The sequence below is a fragment of the Camelus dromedarius genome, chromosome 21 (assembly GCF_036321535.1).
Source record: "Camelus dromedarius isolate mCamDro1 chromosome 21, mCamDro1.pat, whole genome shotgun sequence".
Lineage (NCBI taxonomy): Eukaryota > Metazoa > Chordata > Mammalia > Artiodactyla > Camelidae > Camelus > Camelus dromedarius.
This window is the reverse complement of record NC_087456.1, coordinates 4,576,052-4,598,314: the sequence shown is the minus strand read 5'-3', so window position 1 is coordinate 4,598,314 and position 22,263 is coordinate 4,576,052. Positions and strand designations below refer to the sequence as shown.

The 22,263-nt window shown below is 35.1% G+C and overlaps 1 protein-coding gene across 15 annotated transcripts in view; it reads left to right on the top strand.

The window, feature by feature from the left end:
* The window catches only part of LOC116147079 (putative ankyrin repeat domain-containing protein 19), a 69,002-nt gene that overhangs the window by 30,392 nt on the left and 16,347 nt on the right, over positions 1-22,263 (top strand). For 3 of the 15 annotated variants that reach the window (XM_064477037.1, XM_064477035.1, XM_064477036.1), the window contains 5 exons: positions 3,387-3,415; positions 3,592-3,664; positions 5,417-5,671; positions 7,268-7,341; positions 8,478-9,207. Coding sequence is in view for 12 of the 15 variants with exons in the window: in XM_064477024.1 (XP_064333094.1) it covers positions 11,334-11,434; positions 11,925-12,095; positions 14,448-14,481; positions 14,759-14,900; positions 17,050-17,260; positions 18,426-18,609; positions 19,457-19,594; positions 21,041-21,553 (1,494 nt within the window). In the remaining 3 variants the exon portion in view is untranslated. Of the gene's footprint in view, positions 1-911; positions 973-2,680; positions 2,763-3,386; positions 3,416-3,591; positions 3,665-5,416; positions 5,672-7,267; positions 7,354-8,477; positions 9,212-11,279; positions 11,435-11,924; positions 12,096-14,447; positions 14,482-14,758; positions 14,901-17,049; positions 17,261-18,425; positions 18,610-19,456; positions 19,595-21,040; positions 21,554-22,263 lie in introns of those variants that run through there. The other 12 variants (XM_064477027.1, XM_064477026.1, XM_064477024.1 and 9 more) reach the window with 12 other exon arrangements.

Below are 22,263 nucleotides of genomic sequence, written 5' to 3'. Positions count from 1 at the left end.
GTAGAGAAGAGAATGTGCATCATAAGGGCCTGGCACATGCGGGTGGTCACTAAACAGTGTTCTTATTCTTCCCTTAGTAATGTACTTATGGTACTTTTTTGAAGAGCTGTATAGCTACATTTAAAATTTCTGTACTGTTAATTTAAACATGTTTTTTTTTCTACTTTGGTACTTTATTCAATTATTTTTTCTATCAATAAAAGTTTTACCAAATAATAGATTCCGCTAAGCCTTTGTTTACTGAAATGTAGCAGTTTCCACAGTGTTCTGTTAATACTCAACATGACAGACTCCAACGGTTCTTTTCATGCCAAGTATGTTATTTTAATACTAAAAACAATATCTGTACTAAGAAACATTTTAAATTTACAGCACATACACTTATTAAAGAATATATTTAAATATGTGTATTTTTAATTTTATTTTTTATTGAAGTGTAGTCAGTTTATAATGTTAGTTTCAAGTGTACTGCAAAGCATTCAGTTACACATATAAAAATATGCATTTTTTTTTAAAATGTCCTCTTCTTTGGTCGAGGAATGCAGAATGGAATTAGGTGTTTTGAAGTTAATTCTTTGTTGAAATCTGCATGTAAGTCAGTATTTTGTCTGTGAAAATATTTGCTCTGGCTTTCCATGCTCAGTTTACAGAGTCAAAAGCCAACTGAAGATGAAAGATAGACTTGATCTGGAGAGTATATATGAAATTTCCTATTTAAATGTTGGGGTTTCCAGGATATGCTTATTTTGTTTTTAAGTCTAATTGCTTTTAAAGTAGGAAATTTAAAAAAATAATAATAAGGTAGGAAACACAGGTATTTTCTTAGAAAGGGATCAGGAAATCTTTATGCAACTCATTATTAATATTAATTTTAACAGAGTACCTCCAAGATTCAACTGCCAAACTATGTTAATCATTTATCTGGAGCTGCAGGTCTAGGAGAAAAAAATTCATTAAATGGACAAATAGAAAGTAAGCACTGTTATTTTATGAAAAAGTCATTTGACAGAATGTTGATTTAAAACATGGATTTGGATCTATTCTCTCAGCCAAAGAAAATCACCTGTTGAATGTATAGCGAGAAAAAAGAGGAGAAAAGGAAGTAAATTGTGTATCTTACCAGGTGTCAGCAACAGATTATACTAGAATGCTGTTTAAGGAGTTCAGTTGTTAGCTTTCTTTCAAGATGCTCTGTGACCTGAGGACAGTCAGGAAATCAGGAGGAGGGAAGGAGAGAGTGAAGAATGAGAGAGGCAGAGAGGAGGGGAGTAAATGAAGGAAAAGGAGGCAGGAGGTGGTAATGTAGAATAGTTCTTTAGAAGAAGGAAGAGAAGAGTGTTTGAAATGAGATGGGTATGAAGTGAGCTTCTTCCAGCACCAAAGCTTGTCCGGGAAGCACAGCAATGTTCCACTCCCCCGTCCCCCTGACCGTTAGGAAGGCAGTGAGGACTGCGGTACCTGATCACGCAGAGCTGGGTGTGCCTGCCATGGGTGAGCACAGGCATGTGTGGTCAGCTGTCAATGTCTGGGTCTTCATGTCATGCAGCGTGTTGCTGCCTTATAGGATGGTGTCTCATAGGCCAACAGAAGAGAGTGGGAAGGAGAAAGAGAGCAGGGTGCGTTCCGGGGAGGTCAGGGGAGCTGGAGCCTGGTAAAGAGTCCACTAAAAAGTCTGCAACTCCTGATGCAGCTTTTGGGGAAGTGTTACAGTGAGACGCATGCGGCTGGATTTCAGAAGGATCAGTTAAGTCCGAGTGGTGCAGAAGCAGACTCGGTATAGACCAGAGTTTCTCAAATTTTAATCAGTCACCTGGGGACCCAGTGAAAAGTTCACATTCTGAGCAGTGGGTCTGCATTTCTAACAAGCTCTCAGGTGATGCCCTTGTTGCTGGTCTTCAGGTCACGCTCAGAGGGTAGACTTGTGTTTAGGGGAATCTGGAAGAAGAGCCACTGGGGAGTTAAAGACACAACAGGAACAAGGAAAAGCATGATTTTGTTTTTCTTTCTGAGCACGTTCATAGCCAGAGGGAGGCAAAGAGTTGAAGTAGAAATTAGAGATGTAAGATACTGCTGCTAAGCAGAGAGAAAAAAGAAGTGGTGGGGATTGTCCATCAAAAGACTAGAGAAGGGGAAGAATTAAGACCACAGATGTAGAGGTACCTTTGAAGAGGAAAGTGAAAGGAAGGAAGGAGGGAAAAAAGGCCACAGGTAGGTGATTTTGGAATTGAGGAGGAAATGAGAGAACTCCTTTTCGATGATGTCAGTGTATTTGCACTGAAGCAAGGTTAGATCATTGCCTTTCCAGAGAATACTGGAATCAGGAGGGGACCTAGAATTGGGGTAAACTACAGCCACTCCTCCTATCAGGCTTCAAAGATGTATGTTGTATTGGTATTTGTTATTCAAGTTAGATTAATTTGAATATTTGAATATGAAGCATTGGCTGTGCTTTTTTTTTTTTTTAAGGATACCTAATTTTTTTATAAGATAGTTGTTTCACAAAAGTCCTTTTAAACATTAGCCTGATTCACCAAACCAAACTAATTTTGGAAACAAATTAATACGGTTCATTCCATAAATGCTGAAGTTGTTATTTTCAGTGAATACAGCACAGGTTTTGAAACATAAAAGACTTTTAATATCTAATTCTGTGGCAATTAAATTTTTTTTTGATCACCAGATTTCAGTATTGAAAACTCAGTATACATTCTTTCTTGCATGAGTGGATCAAGAAACTTTGATGGCTAGAGGATCCAAGAAATGTAGGCATACCAATAGCCCATGTGGGTATGGGAAAAAATATTTTTATGAACTATTATTCTACAAGTGTGTATCCAAGCTGATCAATTCATAACACTTTCTCTGATGAGAAGTGAATTGCACATTCAAATGGACTGCCATCACAACTGTGGACTTCCTAAATCACAGGACAAATTGAAGAGCATGATAAATACTTGTAGTCTAATGGTGTCAGTCGCGTGAAAGATGTGCTGCTGCATTTTACTGTCAGCTTTCACATTTGTCTTCTTGGAGCCGTGACTTGTTCCTCTGAGTAGAGATCGCGTTTCTCCTCCTCAGGCAGCATGTTCACACTGGTACATGTGCACGTTTCTATTTTATAAATAAGTCACTTGAAACATCGTAATTTTGAGATCTTAACTGCATGTTTTGTTAAGCCTATATTCCTGTTCTTTATTGAGTATCTATAATGGATTCATATTTGTTTTGTTGCTGTCCTAACTGCCCCTGTAAAACAAAACACCAAAACCTAACGTGTTCATTTCCAAAGCAAGCATGAGGATTGCACTCAGTACTAACTCTGCGTGAATGGATAGTTGGCTTTCATATTTACATATAATTGATTATGTGTCCCTTTTGGCTTTTAGATTCTACTGAAAAATACCCTCACTTGAAGGTAAAAACTTTTATACTTTTTTTTTTTTTTTAATGAGGGTACTGGGAATTTAGCTTAGGACCTCATGCACTGCTAAGCAGGCACTCTACCACTGAGCTAGACCCTCCCCCCTTGAATTATTACTACAGATTGTATCAAATGTACATTATTAATCGGTTTGTTTCAAAATCATTCAGCCTGCAGTTGGAGTGAAAGATTCTGTTCCTAATAAAACAGGAGAAATGAAGAATTTACAAACATTCAAATCAGGTAAATTTTGCAATACAAATTTAACTCTGAAAAGAAGTACAGTCTTCTTATTCCTAATTCCTTTTATTTCAAATTTAATTGAAAGATGACATAAATAAGGCAGATGTTATTATTGGTATCCATGTTTGAAAAATATATATAAACATAAGAAATAGATTTTTAAAATGTCAGCTTTGACTTGGATGTTTCTATTGAGGTTGGGAGACACTACAGTGCTCAGCTTGGAGTCCCTATACTTCTCAGGGATTCTGAGAGATTGATTATTAGGTTCTAAAATTTTTCCAGAGTTTTAAAATGCTTAATTGAATTCTGACCTTTACGTAGAGTAAAGCTTCACTTGCTAACATGTCAGTCATATTTCACTTTAATTATTTCATCTAGTGCTATCACATTGATGATATTTATTTATTTCTGTATTTATTTATTAATGAAGGTCCTAGGGATTGAACCCAGAACCTTGTGCATGCTAAGCATGTGCTCTACCACTGAGCTATTTCCCTAGCCCAAAGATCTTAAGCCAACTGGATGTTTTGATTAGCTCTGTGTGTGTGTGTGTGTGTGTGTGTGTGTAGTGTCTTTGATTATCAAAAATGATGGAAGTAATTAGTCCTACCTTAAAATTTGGTAGATATGATCTTTTAAAACAATAATCCTAAAAGTTTCTGGGTTTAGGATATTTTTTATACTATTAAAGATTATTGAGAATTCTGAAGAACTTTTAAGTGGGTTGTATCTATTGATGTTTAGTATATTAGAAAATAAAACTGAAAGATTTAAAAAACAAGCACACACAAACATTCCATTAGCCGTTAGAACTATGATGTTATCACATGTCATGTATCTGGAAACCTCCACTGCACACTTAACAGAGAATGAGAATGAAAATAGCATTCAGTATTATTGTGAAAATTGTTTTGACCTCCTGGACTCCCTAGATGGAGGGAACATGGGACTTCAGGGCTTCTCAGATGACACTTGAGAACTGCTGTTTTAAACAGGGTTCATGGGTGTGAAATAATAAAGGGGCCCTTGTGATGAAGTGGGCTTTAAATTTCACTTCTACATTTCTTGCCTTTTTTTCTTTAACTTGTCTTAAAAATTTGAATCTGACAACTTAATTCTTTTTAAAAAAGGAAAACATTTTGTTATATATTTCCTGTCTCATGGCACTCTGTACTCTTTGGATCTAGTTTGTACCTAGATTTACCCTATTTTTATATGGAAAAAATAGTCACTCAAGGCTATCCTTTCTTATATAAATTTATGATGTTTATCCAAGGCTTAAGGTAAGAATTCTGAAGATATTGGTACATTGAGGAAAGACTCTCATTGTAATTTAAGTAGTACCATTCAGTAAAAGTTTTCTTAAAGCCCACATCTCTAGGACTCAATACTGTCATGCATATTTAAACATCCAGTAAATGGCTGGTTAGACATACATTTTGTTAATGAAAAAATTCATATGTTGAAGAATCATAATTATTCATAAAGCTCTTACAGAATATAGACTTTTATAGAGAGTGATGAGTGAATCCAAATTAGTAATACTAGAAAATTAAAGGTAGAAAAAAGAGAGACAGTGGTTCCCTATGTGAACAGCAATGACATGTAAAGTACAGTACAACCAGCTGGGAAGGAGCAGTGTGTTTGTGGGGAGAGGAGGACGTGGGGCTGCTGCTCTGGGAAGAGAATTCATAAAAGTCAAGTTTGTGTTGTTATTCACATCCTAATAAGTGGAAACTTTGTTTTCAGGTTCTTCAGACTGGGGTTCTACTAGTTTGAGCCTCAATAATAAGGCTGGCCGAAGAGCCGAGCATTTGAAAGTTGACAAATGTCCGTTGGTATCACAATCAGTGGGCACAAACCAGTCAGCACCCACAGAACTGAGGCAGACAGCCCTGGTAGATAAAGACCGGATAAATATTGGAGCCGTGTCTCCGTCAGAAAATGCAGCGCTCCATGGCCTGTGTGAATCACAGCTGCCAGAGAACAGAAGCAGCAAAGAAGGTAATAAAGCAGCATAGAGAGCTAGCCATAGTCTACCTGTGTGTGGCTTCACCATACTCTGACTTTGCAGAAATCATTTTGTGGCAGGATCTCCTTTGTGTTTACTCTTTTTATGCAACCTACAACCAGACAAGACCTTTTGGCATGACATTTACATTCATCCTCTGACCAAAGCAACATATTAAATAGCAAAGAGAATTAGGTGAAAGTAAGTTCATTCAGAATAGTATTTAGCACACTCCTGAGAGCAGGTAGGAGGGTGATGTCTAGAGCTTTGTGATGAGTTGGGAAACCTAGGTGGACATCCAAAGATTCCCTTCTCAAAGTATGGTTTCTTAGCTTTATTTTTATCTAGCTCTGAATTTATAAATATTTGTTATAGCTATAGTCAGTGTAACTGAAAAAGCACCTCTGCAACTAAATATCAAAGTATTTCTAGTATATTCTCTGCCTTTCTGTATTTTAGAAGTGGCTTTCCTAGCGGTAGTGGCAGTCATTGGGAATTTGCTACACAGGACCTCCTTCTTAACTGTGTCCACACAGTATATCAGCTTGTTTTATTTTTAATGGATTGATAGGTCGAAAAGGATACTGGTTTTTAAGGAGTGCTTTATCACTTAAAAATAATATATGGAATATCAATTCTAATTCTTCTAGGATACCCAGTCTGTTGATTAACCACATCTAAAATGTGTTCTACTTTATATACCAATTAATTTAGTGCCTTAATCAGTGATATAATCGGAGTTGTAGTAATAAGTCATACAATATTTTTTCTGCTCCTATAGTTGTATCTTTTCTTTCCTTACCTGCATAATTAATGTTGTATTTACAAGAGATTCTCAGTTATCTCCTATAGTAGTGACTACAAGCTCTAAACTCAAAGTTTTTCTAATAAATACTGTTTATACACAGATACTTTTAAGAGTTTGTCCTCTACAGCATGGGAGCAAAGAGGATAGACATGTAAAGAAATAGTTTACAGTTCAGCTGGTGAAGACACACTAGAAAAATCTGTGAAGTACCAAGGTAGCTCCAAGGAAAGAGATCCCTGTGTCTCTGTGGAAAGACAGCTGCAATCAAGGAGGACTTCACAGAGCAGGCTGAGTCTTCAAAGAGGAAAAGGAACCTGTCAGAATGATGGAAACATTTCAGATTAAGGAAAGATAAAAGCATAAAAAATAACAGTAATTTTGGAAACCATGAATAACATTGCTCTTGAAGCTTGGTATGTTGTTAAAAAGGTACTGTTAGGAGTATAGAGAATAGAGTCTATCGTGACTTTGTATATTTCTACTGTATTTTTAAATTTTGTTTTACTTCTCTTTGTTTTGTTCATGTCTGGTGAATCAATTTGTGAGTGAAACTTTGAGATGTTTGTATGCCTTTAATCTGGTAACATCTAGTATTTCCCAAATAGTTTGTTGAAGTTTTAGATAATTAGAAGTATTTCTTAAAGAAGTAAATATCCAGCTAAAGATTAAGCTTAATTTAAACTGTCAATTGATGAAATGCTTTTTATGTTTTTATAAAGATGATGCCTTTTATCTAGCTGTTCTAAGTAGTGAATTTTAACTAAGCATATTCATTTTTCAGCAGACCTAGACTTCCAAAGGGCATCTGAGGAAGAGCAAGAAAGACTTGATGGGAGTGAAAATAACCTCTCACAGGTATGTGAAAATGTAAGTTTAAATTTCTTGTTTAATACTGTTTTCTGTGCTTTAAAAACACAGTTCAAAAGAAATTGCCTTTCAAACGACTTTTAGAGTCAATAAATAATTATTTAATATTTAGTTTTTAATAGCATTTTATCTAATTACAAAACTTAAAGTATTGTTAGGATCTATAATAATTTATAGTTAAACTTTATCCATGGAATTGAGGCAAAAAACCTTCCTGAATATTGTTTACTTCTTCCATTTTTATAACTTCCTCACATGATAAAGAAGGTGGTATCAAATATTAAATCATGTGATATAAGCAGTTGAAATTGTAAATAATATAGCAGTGATGGCCACCGAGTTAGTTTCATGTAAGGAACAGTCATTCCCAGTGGTCCAAAATTTGCAGTTTCAAATTGCAAGTCATTAATGCCAAGATGAAAGATTTCTTGTCTTGTGATCTCTATGTAATCGATTTCAGAATCTACAACCAGGGAGAGAATAGGGGTCATAGAGTCAACCCAACTGCCTAGTAAGAGAATCAAACTTTCCAGGATTGGACCTTTGTTGTTAGGGAAGAAACAAAAACTTTCTAATTTATTTCATTTCAGGGTAGGAAATCAGCAAATATTATTAAAAATTCTTTTATTCACTCTCACTAGTGAATGTTAGAGTATAATATAACTCAGTGGATGCAGAGAATACATATTGAGATAGATCACTATCATAGTATATCGTTTGCATTAAAATTCAGGAATTTGTTCCTCTTTCTGATTGATGTTAATTGATTTTGGCACCTAATAATTTGCAGTTTGCTTATTCTCCAGTTATTAGTCCTTTAAAAAAAAATCTTTACATGCACTGGAGGGGCTCACTATTTAAGGTATGAGAGGTGAAATATTTTTTAGTGAGGAAATCTTTGTAATGTTAAAAATCTAATCTCTAATTCTTGGTAGATTTAACACGTGTGAATTGTTTAGTTCAAACAGTGACAAAGGTTTCTGAGTTCCTGTTTTTCTCCTATTTCAAGGCTAAGGCAAGTTATGTTTCACTTCTTAGTTTGTGAGTAGCCCAACATAGATTACGAAGTTTGTTAAATTTTAATTATTTTCTAATTTTTCTTTACCCGTTCTTGACTACTTAAGGATAAATGTGTTTCACAAGCACGTACTGTGAAAGAAAAGAAATCTGAAGATCAAATCAAGCACATTAATCTTTCACTTGTGCATCTGCAAAAAATGCCTAGAGAACCAGAAATGAATAAGGAACATGACAGAAAGGACGTACCTGTATCTTCAAAACATTCTTGTGTGGAGAAGCATGAGGACATGTGGGTCAAGCAAGGCAAATTCGACTGGAAAAATAATTCAGAGTTTATCACAAAGAAGTCAAATCAGAAAATCAATAAAATCCATGAAAAAAGCAAAATTAATTTTCATCGTAAGGTAGTGCCGCTACATGACAACTCAGAACTGCATGGTGACTTAAAGGAACTACCTTCCAATGTGACAGATAATATATTTGATTTTGAGGAAAAGGATGCACCTGGAGCCTCTGTCTCTGTAGGATTCCAGGCAGTCTCTGAACACAAAGAGCCTAGTCTTGAAAATGACTTTCCATCTTATTCCAAGTCTGAGTCAAGAAAGTATGGTTGCCAGTCATCTTCAAAACTTTACTTGAATGAAAATAAGTTGGATGAAAATGATAAGCCAGACACTGAACACATTTTTAACAAAACTGAGGAGAGTTTTCGTAATGATAGAGAAAAGTAAGGAACCGAGTTCCATTTACAGTGAAAGAAGACCAAGAATTTGCTACAAAAAGAAAACCAGAAAGCCAAAATACTCACTGGAAATCAGACATTGGACATGCACCTCAGGTAAGTGATCCTGAAAGCCTTTTTGGTTTGTGGCTTGCCCGCTCCAGTGAGAAGAAACACATGATTCAAATAAAAAGTCATGATGTGTCTGCTGTTTCAATTACTTGTAAGAAAACCAAACCAATGACCACCTCCAGAAGCCATCGCTTGCAGATAACTGTGGTGCTGATAACTCTAAAAACACGGACCCTGAATTAGGAAATGTGAGTTCTTCTCCATCAAATGGTAACAGAACACCCAAAGTATATCTAAAAGAGTTACACCAAGGTATGCAAAGGTTTAAGAATGAGGTAGGCATGTTACAAGTAGAATTCCTGGCTTTGGAAAAAGAAAATTCAGCTTCAGAAAGAGGTAGAGGTTCCTTTGCTGCTACTCTGTTTTTTCTCTTTATCAATAATCTCCTCCATTCTGATCCATATTTGATCTGATTTTCCACTTATGAAAATAGCCTATGTATAAAACTGGGTCATCTAAATATGTAATCGTGTAGAAACAGACTATTTCTGCCATCTAAATAACAGGAACTCAGGGAAGTATTTTCCTGGGTTTTGTTCCTTAACCAACCTAAGTCTCTGTGCCAGTCTTTCGTATGAAGTGGGAAAGTAATTCAGCTGTGTGCCACATGACCTTCTGAGCTGGAATAAACGCAAGTGAAATGGCTTAGGAAATATAATCTCAAGGGTTTTTTTCTTGTTTTTTTGTTTTAATCTGTTGGCTTAAATGTAAGTTGCACTTCCATAGCATGGGAAGGAAGCAGTGACTGAGAGAAGGGATACAAGCACAAGCTCTCACTAAACTGATCCGTGTATTGTGCGTTAGTGAGTGCGGGCTTACCTGTCTTACTGATCACTGGACACTTAGAATTCCATCATGGCCGCTTTGAGGTATTCTGAAGAACAGATACATGTGCTCCCACATGTTCTTGAATCACCACTTTTGGGTGTTTCTGTTGAGTCACTTACATTATATTATTTAATAAAATGTAGTAAGTTTTGACATGCATGATTGTATCATATAGGTAGTATGAACTCTCAGCAAAAGAAATTCAGCATTTATCTCCAAAAGAGAAAACTTGAATTTTGAGATGAACTGAATGATTTTTTTTAGTTCTAGTAATAGGTTTTTAAAATGTGTGTGTTCTTTTGTGTGAGGTGCAAAGTGTTAAAGATAGAACTCTGAAGGTGTTCTCCTTTAATAGAAAAAGGAGATGAGCCCTGCCCCCAACTTTGCCAGAGTCACACTTTTAACTTATCTAATCAATTTGATGGATTTATTTGGTAGCTTATTAGATTCAGTGTTACAGAATTGTATCATCTCTTTTGACACCGTAAAATGCTGGGGAATACTGCTTTAGGGAATTTGGACAAATCACTTAACCTTTCTTGGTTGTGTTCCCATTATCAGTAAACAGTGGGGCTAAAGTAGATCACTCATTACTCCTATGCCGTCTAGCTATAAAATGGTCATGGTTATTGAATGTGAAATTGGGAAGCATTATTCCTTTTGCAGAATTCCACACTAACTGGCAATTCATCAGTTTCACTCTGCTCCTTTCGGTAAACTTGGGTTTATATATTTTATTAAACACCTCTTTTTTGATACCCCAGGATCCAAATGAAAGAAGAATTATAAAAAGTAGTGGGGAAAGGATAGCTTTAGCACAGAAAGAAGAGTGTTCCCTTTTTGTTACTGAAGCACGAAGATGTGACATCTTCTAAATCTGGCTGTTTAATGCAAAATCTAGGTGGTAAAGACAGAAGAGGACAAATTTTATGCCTTTGTCTTTCATTTTCTCTGTCTCTCATTCACATGGGGAAGAGTGGATGTAAGAGCACAACATTCAGAAAGTCCTTTTTGAAATTTTAGAAATTCTGTTTCTTTTCCTCAAACAGAAAGCAGAATTTACAAACACTTCAATGACTTGAAATGATAGAAATTAAAATAAGCACAAAAATATTTTAATCAATTGAAATCAGGGCAAACTCTGAGTCAAATGATAAAATGAATGAAAACAAAGTTTATAATGAATAAGGTAATAATTACCCTTTGTATCAAACTTTCACTAAAGGTTGAAGTAGAAGAGAACAGGAAAAAAAGTGGTGAACTTAAAGGATCAGAAACCATGTGTGATGGCAGTTATCATGAAGAATTAACTCAGCAGAGGAAGAGGGGGAAAACTGACGACCAGCAGTTTCCTGCTCTGCAGAAAGGAGATTCTGATAGGTAAGCCTAGATCAGTATTCAGCAGTAGGTAATTATTATTTTCCTAGATACTGTTCAGAATTTCTTTCCAGGCTCATCTCTCTACTTGCTTCCATGTATTTTGTACTCTTCCTTCCAGGTTCCCAGAACACATCTAAATGCCTTGTGCCTAATCTTTGTGCTCACATTCTAATCTCTTAAGTAGAATAATTTCCTCCCATCTCTTTTGCTCATGATCTCCTGTTTATTTCCCTGTTCTGTAAAGCCTTCCTCATGCTCACTTTATTTTCATATGTCAGCTCTTGCGTATCACATTGTATCATAATTGTAAATCTGTCTTTGAAGCAAGAATTTGTGTTTCCTTGCATATGGTTGGCACTTGTTAACCATTTTGTGAATTAATAAATGATTGAAGATGGGTAAGAGTTGGAATTTTACAAAAATTGTTTTTTTTTAACTTATCAGTAGAACTATTTTTTAAAAATTGGCTTTTTTATGGATTGTTTTAAAGTAGCTGTCCTGGCTTGCATATGAAGGAAGTAAAGAAGAATGAAAGTGGAAAACGGACATTAAAAGCATCTGTGACTTCACGTGTATTTGAGGAGACTGCCTCACTGGCTGGTGGTCTCCTACACATGAGTGACAACAGCCATTTAAGTGAAGGAGATCAAGGTTGTGGCAGGTAAAATCTACAAGTTCTTTATTTCTAGCTGAAGATGTATTAGCAGTGATTACCTTCTCTGGAAATAGAACAGCAGCATATAGTGCAAAGGCCAAGGCAAGAGAATTCTCAACTGTGTGGGAGGAACACTGTCGAAAGGCTAAGATGAGGACAAGTGCCTTTGACTGGAAGTAGTTTCAGTAATACGTCCCCAGGGAAGCCGGGCTGCAGTGAGTCGGTGTGAACAGCCCCTCAGAGGACATTTCCCTGGGAAGGCAGGAGAGGACTGGGTGATAACTGAAGGGGAACGTGGGGCTCATGGGGGTTCCCTTTCTTTTTTTAATGATGAGATGGTAGATTGTAGAGCATATTTCTATGCTGTTGGATGCGATTCCATAGAAGACGTTTTTCAATTTAACTTTGTTCGCATTTCTGATATTAGAAAGTGTATTGATTGTACTATGTTATCTTTAAGATATTGTAGTAAACTATTCATGTATGGTTTTGTTGTAAGGGCTTATTCATTAGTTCTGAAGCATAATATTCTTACACAATTGAATGCGCAGATAATGACTTTAAAGTTACACCATTGTCCATGGATTTTTAAAAATTGTATACTCATAATGACTATACAAACACTTAGGCCATACTGAATAGAGTTTAATCATTCCTTGATGATTCTATAGTGTCCTTGACAGTATCACCATGAGTGGCTATGGTTTTGTATGCTATTGTAAAATATCAGATTATATTAACTTAATATTCGTTTAGATTCTAGGAAGAAGGGAAAGAATTTGTTTACATATAATAGAGTAATAAACTATTAACAATCTATCACAGATGATTACTTTTGGATTACTAAGTTCTAAATTAAAAAAGCCATCATGCTCCATAGGGACCTGTCAAATGCATGAACAAACAGCTGAATGGATAATGAATGCCCGCTGATTAATGTCTTTAGCAAAAGCAAATCTTTATTAAAAGTAGATTTCCAGTATTGCCTAGGCCTAAAGTCTTTTTATTTTTAAAAAACAGGTGTTAAGATTCAGAAATTATTATTATTATTTTGACTTTTTTTATTGAGTCATAGTCGTTTTGCAATGTTGTGTCAAATTCCAATGTAGAGCACAATTTTTCAGTTATACATGAACATACATATATTCATTGTCACATTTGTTTTGCTGTGAGCTACCATAAGATCTTATATATATTTCACTGTGCTATACAGTATAATCTTCTTTATCTATTCTACATTTTGAAATCCCAGTCTGTCCCTTCCCACCCTCCGCCCCCTTGGCAACCACAAGTTTGTATTCTATGTCTATAAGTCTGTTTCTGTTTTGTATTTATGTTTTGTTTTTGTTTTTAGATTCCACATATGAGTGATCTCATGGTTTTTTTCTCTTTCTGGCTTACTTCATTTAGAATGACATTCTCCAGGAGCATCCATGTTGCTGCAAATGGCGTTATGTTGTCGGGTTTTATGGCTGAATAGTATTATTCCATTGTATAAATATACCACTTCTTCTTTATCCAGTCATCTGTTGATGGACATTTAGGCTGTTTCCATGTCTTGGCTGTTGTAAATAGTGCTGCTATATGAATATTGGGGTGCAGGTGTCATTTTGAAGTAGGGTTCCTTCTGGACATATGCCCCCAAAATTATTTATAATTATACCTAGACATAGAATAATAATAGAGATTCATTTACTACAATAGTTAAAAATACTTAAAAATAAATATTACTTTCTTAGCATATTGTGAAATGCAAGTATTGAAGCCAGATTGCCTGGATTGGAATTCTGGGCAGACATAGGGGCTTCACAAATGACTTAGCCTTTCTGTGCCTCATTTTCTTCCTGGGTAAAGTACCTAATGTATTACCTACCTCCCAGGATTGTTGTGAGGATTAAAATGTCTTTAAGACATGTAAAGTGCTGATAATAATGCACAGCAGTTGCATGCTAAGTCCTCAGAAAAGCTAATATCATGGTTATTAGAAAAGGGTTTCTTTCATATAAGGACTTAATACTTTCCAAATAGGTTTTATTGCCATAAAAGCCAGTTTTTATTGAAAAAGACAATAACAAGAAAATCCTGGTATTTTTTCCCTATCAAATAATACAAGTAATGTTATGTTTTTCCTTTTCCTTTGCTTGTTCCCTTGATTTAAATTTAATACTTTGTCAATAATATAATTGATATGCTTTCTTTGTCCTTTAATGTTACTGTTTCCATTTTTTGTTTAATCCCTTTTATTGAAAATTAATTATCAATGCAAAGATTTTATATAAGAAATAATAGATTTACATATTTCTTGTATTTTCAATATTTAGTATTTGGCTTAAATGAATTGCTTTTTTCTTTTTTCAGGTCTTCAAAGAAAATGTCTACTAAAAAGGACAAGGTATAGTAAAATACTACTTGTAAAAATATTTCCCTATGGTAAAAAAAAATTTATAAAAGATAGAGTGGAAAAACAGAAAATCCTCCTTTGTTGTAGAGACATTTACTTAAAAATAATTTAGAAACACTATTGATAAAGTTAGCCTTTTGACAAAAGTCAGTTCTTTCGAGAAGTGTCTGTGTTTTTGCTCTCATAAAAAGATGGATATTTATCACCTCTGTACACTAAGCATATTTTATAACGATGTTGGAGACACTGAAATAGCATTTATTTGTAGGTCACAGAGCATGTGAATTCTGTGGATGACCTCGATGACTTAACTCTGGCACCAGAAACAGCCTCTGAGGATCGCAAGTCTCTTTACCCTAATTGTAAGAATACCCTGAGGCTAATGGAACAACTTGGCCCGGAGAGTAAAGGTAGGACCCCCGTATGACTACACAGCCTTTTTAAGTATCTCGTGGTAACGTGTGCACACCTAGTACTGCCCCAGGGAGCACGGCTCCGTTACAGTCCACTGCGTCTCAGAAACCTGCCTTGTGTTAAAGCAGAATCAGACGTGTTGTGCGCTGCCAGCCAGGGGCTGTGACCGTTCCCACTCCCTGTGCTTTTTGTTGACTCTGCTGCTCCTACGCCTTCACCCAAGGTCAGGTGAAGGTTATCACTTCTTCCCTCCTAGAACACTGAAATCACCTCAGGACTTTGTTCTATGCTGTCCGCCTCCTGGAACCTTGGTCTACACCGCAACCATGATTACTAGATAGTTTTTAAAATTCAGATCTTTGTCACCCCCCTGCTCAAAATCCAGCTACTGCTTCTGACAACTCCATAGTTAAAGGCCACAGTCCTCTGGCTTCATCTTGTTTCATTTTATTACCCTTCTTTCCACATGAATTTTAGAATCAGCTTGTCAATGTAAAAAAAAAAAAACAAACAAAAAAAACAGTCTGCTAGTGTCCTGGAAATTAGACGTAGATTATGTTGAATCTGTAGATTAATTTGGGGAGAACTGACTTCTTAACAATACGGAATTTTTAACCCCGAACAAAGTTTATTTCTCCGTTTATATAGGTCTTCCTTGGTTTTCTCAGTAATATTTTAGAGTTTTTAGTGTCTGGGTCTTTCCATCTTTTATGAGTTTACCTGTATTTATTTTTCAGTGCGGTTATAACTAGTGTATTTTTATTTATTTGTTTGTTTTAAAATAATTATTTTAAATTTTAGTTTCTGATGATAGAAATACAGTTAACTTCTGTATACTGACTCTGTGCCCTCCAACCTGACTGAACCCATTTATTAGTTCTAGTAGCCTTTTTATGGATTCTCTCAGGTTTTCTATGTAACCAAAGGTGGTCAAGATTTTTCTTCTTTAAACTACTGTCTTACTAAAGACAGTTCACATTTAAGACTTGCAGCCAGTAAATACATTCTTTATCACAGCTAATCAGCTCTGTCATTGTTACAAGAGTAGCCATAGACAATACACAAGTTAATGGACGTGGCTGTATTTCAGTAAAACTTTATTTACCAAAGCAAGCAACCTGGCCCACAGGTTGGAGTTAGCTGATTCGCACCATGTAATCATTCCCCACTGATTAGCACAGTTTTACCTCTTCATTTCCCATCTAGATGTCTTTTGGTTCTTTATTTTGCCTGATTGCACTGGCTCCAGTATAGTGCTGAATAGAAGGAGTAAGAGAAGCCATTCCTGTCTGGTTCCTCCCCTTCTGGGAAAAGCATTCCATTTTCCACCATTGCATACGGTGTCAGCTGTAGGGTTAGCACAGATCTTTGTCATAGTGAAGACGTTCCCTTGGTTCCTAGTTTGCTGGAAGTTTTTATCAGGAGTAGATATGGAGGTTTGGCAAGTGCCTCTTTTTATCCACTGACATGATCATATGGTTTCTTTTTTAGTTTGTTAATATGATGAATAACATTGATTTTTACATGTTAAAACAGCCCTGCGTTCTTGGGATACACCCCACTTGGTTGTGATGAATTTTCCTGTATTGTTGGATTTAATTTGCTGATGTTTTTAGAATTTTTATCTCCATTTTCATGACATTAGTTTTCTTTCTTGTAATATCTTTGTCTGGTTTTGGATTCAGGGTAATGTTAGTTTTATAGAATGAGGACATATTTCTTCTTCGTTTTTTGAGAATTTGTGTAGAGTTGGTATTAAATTTTCCCAAAATACTTGGTAGAATTCACCAGTGTAACCATTGGGACTGGAATTTTCTTTGTTGTAAGGTCTTTAAATAGGACTTTTGGTTTTTAAGATATAGGGCTTTTTAGCTTATTTGTTCTTTCTTAATTGAGCTTTTGTAATTTCTCTCTCTGAAGGAATTTTACCCACTTCATCTGAATTGTCAAATTTATTTGCATAATGTTCATAATATTACTTTGTCATTCTTTTAAAATCTGCAGAGCTTAGAAGAATGTCTTCCATGTTATAGATGCTCAATATCCATTTGTTCAATATATGGATGAGTGAATGTGAAAATGCACAGGCCTTTATGCACAAAAATTATTCATACATTTTGTTTCTATGTTTTCTTCCTAATGCAGATTTTGATAGGTTATTGAAAATTCAGGATCCAGTTCATTCACTCAGATCAATAGAACTGAAAGAATCTGACTGTGCACTACTTAGAGGAAAAATTAAAGAAATGGAAAATAAGGTGAACTGGCTACAAGCAGAGCTGTTGAAAACAAGAGAAGCAAAATCACAGTTAAAACTTCAAAATGTGGAGTGGGAACGACAGCTCTGCAGCATGAGGTACTGAATTTCTTGATTTTAAAGAAATAAATTTATATTTATTTTAATACTGTAGGTATGTAGGAAAAGACTTAAAATTGCTAACTTACCTTTTGGGATTTTACAGGGGAGAAAATTTCATTAATATTGTGGAATATGATACTCTTGGAAATAACAGCTATATATATATATATATATATATATATATATACACACACACTCATTCTATATTTCTTTAAAAAAATCTTTGATCCTTATCTCTCAATTGTCCTCCAGAAAGTTTATATTACTTTACATTCCCACTTGCAGAATTATGAAATGACCATTTTTCTCAAGGCAGAAACTTTAAAAAAATTTATGCAGTTTGACTCTTAACATATGAATGGATGGACTAAAAAGTAAAGTGGAAAGTGATTACTGGTTGGTTTATTCAGCATCTCTGTCATACAGAGATAAGTTTAGTTCAAAGGTCTATGCTGAAAGCACGGGTTACTCTTTATTTCTTAATTACTTAATAGGGATACTGCCTTGTACCAAAAGGGATTTAAACATGATTTACTAAATAAATAATATTCAACAAGGTAAGTTCAAAATGCTGCAAAAGAAGAAACATAAAGTGTAGGGCATCAGGGAGTAGACTCCCCAGCCTTGCCTTGGATTATGCTAATTAGTGGGTCAGTGTTCTGGAAAAGACATCTGCGGATGTTACCTTCCCCTGGAGATCATGTAGGAGTCCCTGTAATATCTCATGAAGTTGAAATTTTATTTCTCATGAACTTATAAACCTGTTTCTAAATAGCAACTTCTCTTTTAATTAATAACTAAATTCTCTGTCCTAATGAAGGAGTAGTTTATGACTATGTGGGGGAAAAAGGGTAATTTTCAATTCAAACCTTACTGAATAATTGCAAAATTTCTTTCCTACACTATTGACCAGAGTTACTCTTGACTGAAACTCAGTAGCATTATGTCTTTTCATTGCTACTTTTCAAATATATATATATAGTCTATCTTTATGAAGAGATTGAAGTGAGGAATTTAAAATGTGAGACTTAGAAATGAAAAAAAAATTGAGAACATAGAAATTCCATTAGGGTAATAAATCAGCATGTGAGGAACCAGGTCATAAAATGAACCTTTTGTTTTCTAACAAAATAAATTTTAAGGTAAGCATATTTCACTGCAGATTCACATTAGAACAAGAAACAAAGAAGAAGAAAAATGCTCATGTATTATATGAAAAAACTAAGGATGACTTAAAAAGAAAAGAGAAACAATACAATGAGCAAGTTTACCTGAAACAACAACTTGAAATCACTGCCCAAGCACTAGAATGCAAACTGAAGAGCATAAGGAATAAACCAAATCAGGTAAATTTGTCTTACATGAAAATTGCATATCTCTAACACTTTCATCAATATTATTTATAATCTTTTGAATTTATCTATATTTTCATTTAAAACAAATAAAAGTTATCTCATCCTAAATATGAACTGTGACATTTAGAGCTTAACTTACTAATTTCTTGGTGTTCTTGGCATCTAATAGATGCTCTGTGTCTTTTCTGAATGAAGGAATGGAAGTTAAATTGAGCTTAATCTTTAACATAAGGATTGACGGTTTTGGTCCATTCAACAAAGTAACAAGTCTAATTCAAATCCATGTGTTAATTTTGGCTTTTTGAAGTTAAAATCCAGACTGAATTGCCTTGAGACTGATGGAATTGGTTAAATGCCTTATAAAGAAATTTTCTTTCACTGGGATTTCAAAATTTGTAGATACCGACAGGCATATGCAGAATAGATAAACGAGATTATACTGTATATAGTACAGGGAAATATATACAAGATCTTGTGGTAGCTCACAACAAAAAAAAAGTCACAATGAATATATATATGTTCATGTACAACTGAAAAATTGTGCTCTCCACTGGAATTTGACATAACATTGTAAAATGACTATAACTTAATTTAAAAAGTGTTTAAAAAAACTTTTTCTTTCATGATACTACATCCCTTGTGTTTTTGCTCTGTGATAAATTTAGCTGTCATATATATTAGAATTGAGTTATTTATGTGCATTAAAGATCCCTGTGCTTAAAAAGGCTACTTTTTTTTTAACAGTTCAAAAAAATTTTTGTTAAAGATTCCCCTCCTAAGCTTTTTTTGACTTTTTTTCATGGTATAAAACCCAAAACCTAATGAAATATGTCTCCAGGTTTTAGAAGAGTGGAATGATGCTCAGAGACAACTTTCTCGAGAGCAGAATGCCAGAGTAATACAGGATGAAATCCTGGCCCATCATCTTTCCCAACAAAAGGAGGCAGAAAAGACTAACAAGAAAATGAATGCTGAGGTATTTTCTTTAGTCATCTTCAAACGTGTGTGTATGAATTTGTATACTTACATAGTTTAAAAACCAATACTATAGGTACAGAAAGTATAGAGGGTTTTAAAAGCCTATATATGTAAATATATTTTCTGGGGGTTTCATTTCTGGTTCATTGGATAAAGCAATATTTTGAATTCAAATCCATTTGCCTGCAACAGTGACATAGTGACATTCACAATGGCCTCATCCAAGGAGAGGCTGTTCGTATTTCCTATAGGAATTGATGAACTTTCCATGATCTCAAAACTGTTGCCACTAACAGCAGGCATTCTAGTTTCTGGCAGTGATCTCACTCCTTTGATAGACGAATGGAGAGGTTACTTTATCATTTCCACTGATGGTAAGGAGGAAAAAGTGTAGCCAGTTCAGAAACCGTAGTTTGGGTGTCGTTCTCCTACGTGTGATAAAAAGTAACGCTCTGCTCCATGTGGTATCCGATTTCAGTACAAGGAGCTTTTGAATATAGTGACAGACATGCCATAATCTATACTTAGTGATAACTTATTGATCAGTATTTTATATTTAATAAAACAGTTCACTGTATTTCCCTGCTACTTCACATCCATTACTGTTATAAACACCATGAAGAAGAAATAAAAATTATTGCAGAAGCAAATAGTCTCCTGATTTTCTAAGAAGAGCTCTGTAAATTTGACCTTCTTTACCTTTAGTGTATTCACCATTAGGGAAATAGAAGGCTTCTCTTGTGTTTATATATTTATCCTAGAAAATTAGCTTTGGTTTGGTGTAAGAGTCAGAGAGTCAGAAGACCTGGGGGAAATCCTGCAGCTTGCTTGTGTTTTTAACCCTTTATTCCAGAATTGTCACAGCTAAAAGAGTTAACTGATGTTTGTAGATGTGCTTAGTAGAGTGCTTAGATTTATCACTTCTCTGTAGGTGTAATTCTTGTAACTCGCCCTAAAAATGTTAGAAAGGGAGAATATTCATGGAATATTCTCAGGAAAATATTTTTTAGGAAATTTAACCTGTCCAAATATATACAGAGCTAAGGCTCTTACTTTGGGGGTAGCTGTAAAGGTTAGATGTCAGATATAACTTTTAAGTGTAGTCAGATTTATTCATTGTTTATTTTAAGCCTTTTGGGTTTGTTGTATTTCAGAGAAAGAAAGTCCTTCCCAGTTCTGAGCTTCTTAAACACCCTTTTGTGGTTTCTTTTTTTACTTTCATGGATTCACTGTCTTTAATTAAATTTTTGAACTTTTGGGGATTTCTGCTTGTTTAAAGTTTGAGATTTGTATCCACCTTAAGTTCTTCCAATTGGATACCCAGATATTGCAAACTTTTTGTTGTATAAACTTAGAGATTAGTCTTTCACTTCAAAGGAAATTATGATATGTCAGTTTATTGAGTACAGTTCAAAGAGTAAGAGATGAGGGGTTTCACTTACAGGACACAATGGATTTTGAGCTGTCTGACCCAGAAGATAACAGCGAGGTGCTTCCTCAGCAACTTCCTGAAGCTGAAAGTCAATTCCGTGGCCAAGAAATTGAGCTCCATCCCAGGAGAGATGCTCTTAGACCAACGACGTTGGTATTAGAATGTGTGCATAGAGACCGAGGCCAAGCCCAGCGTTCAAACAAGGAAACTGAATCCTTGTCTCAGAGCAAACAAGGGAAAGTCAACAAATACATTGGAAAGCAGGCGTTCTTGGAGGAGAGAGTATGTGAACTAGAAAGTGAAAACATGTTGCTTCGACAGCAACTGGAAGCTGCTCAAAATGAGGCCAAAAGTAAAAATACAATACTTAATATCCCAGAGCCGTTTCTGGATCACATGGGAAAACTTGAAGCCATGAGCAGACGAGTTCTGATGCTGGAGGAAGGAAACAAGGAGTTAATCGATGAATCCAGATGTTTAAAGGACAGACTGTATCAGTATGTAATGGACAGAGCAGAAATGGAAGTAAGTACCCAGAAAGGGAATTGATTTTCAGACTTCCTCAAAGAAAATTCAAAGTAGTATCCGATGAAAGCTGAGTGTTGAAACTAGTTGAATATAAAAAATGTGTGGGCTATAAATATATACATTGTAAAGCAGCCTAAAAGCATGCCTTGTATCCAGCAAACAAAAGGCCTGAGAGGTGCTTTACTTTGAGTAAAGATGCCATGTCACCTGAAATTCTAAGAGATTAAGCTGTAAGTTGTTGACAGATACAGGCAGGTCTTAGTAATTTCCTCTTATATTGCCCAAATCATTTTAATCTTCCTGTCACCACATTTTAGTGTCATGGTATAGTAGATAAATGAAATGCTCAGACCTAAAATGAGTATTTTGAAATTAAGATTCAGTTGGGTGAACAAAAAAAGTAAAAGAAAAAAAAAGAGAGAAAAGATTCAATTGTGTGGATTACCTTGACAGTCAAATCCAGATTTCCCAGATGAACTGATGTGTAAAAGCTGTATCTTGCAGTACTTTTCATTCAGTAGCTTTTCATATATTTTTAGTTGATATAATTTTATTTGTATTCATGTCAACGGGAATTAAATTTAGAAATATTTCCATCTCAAATTATGTATTGTTATGATCTCTCCACTCCTTAAAGGCATCTACTTTTCATTCAGTCATAATTTGAGACAAATGTAAATTTTAGCAAAACTGTGTTTGATTTAGTC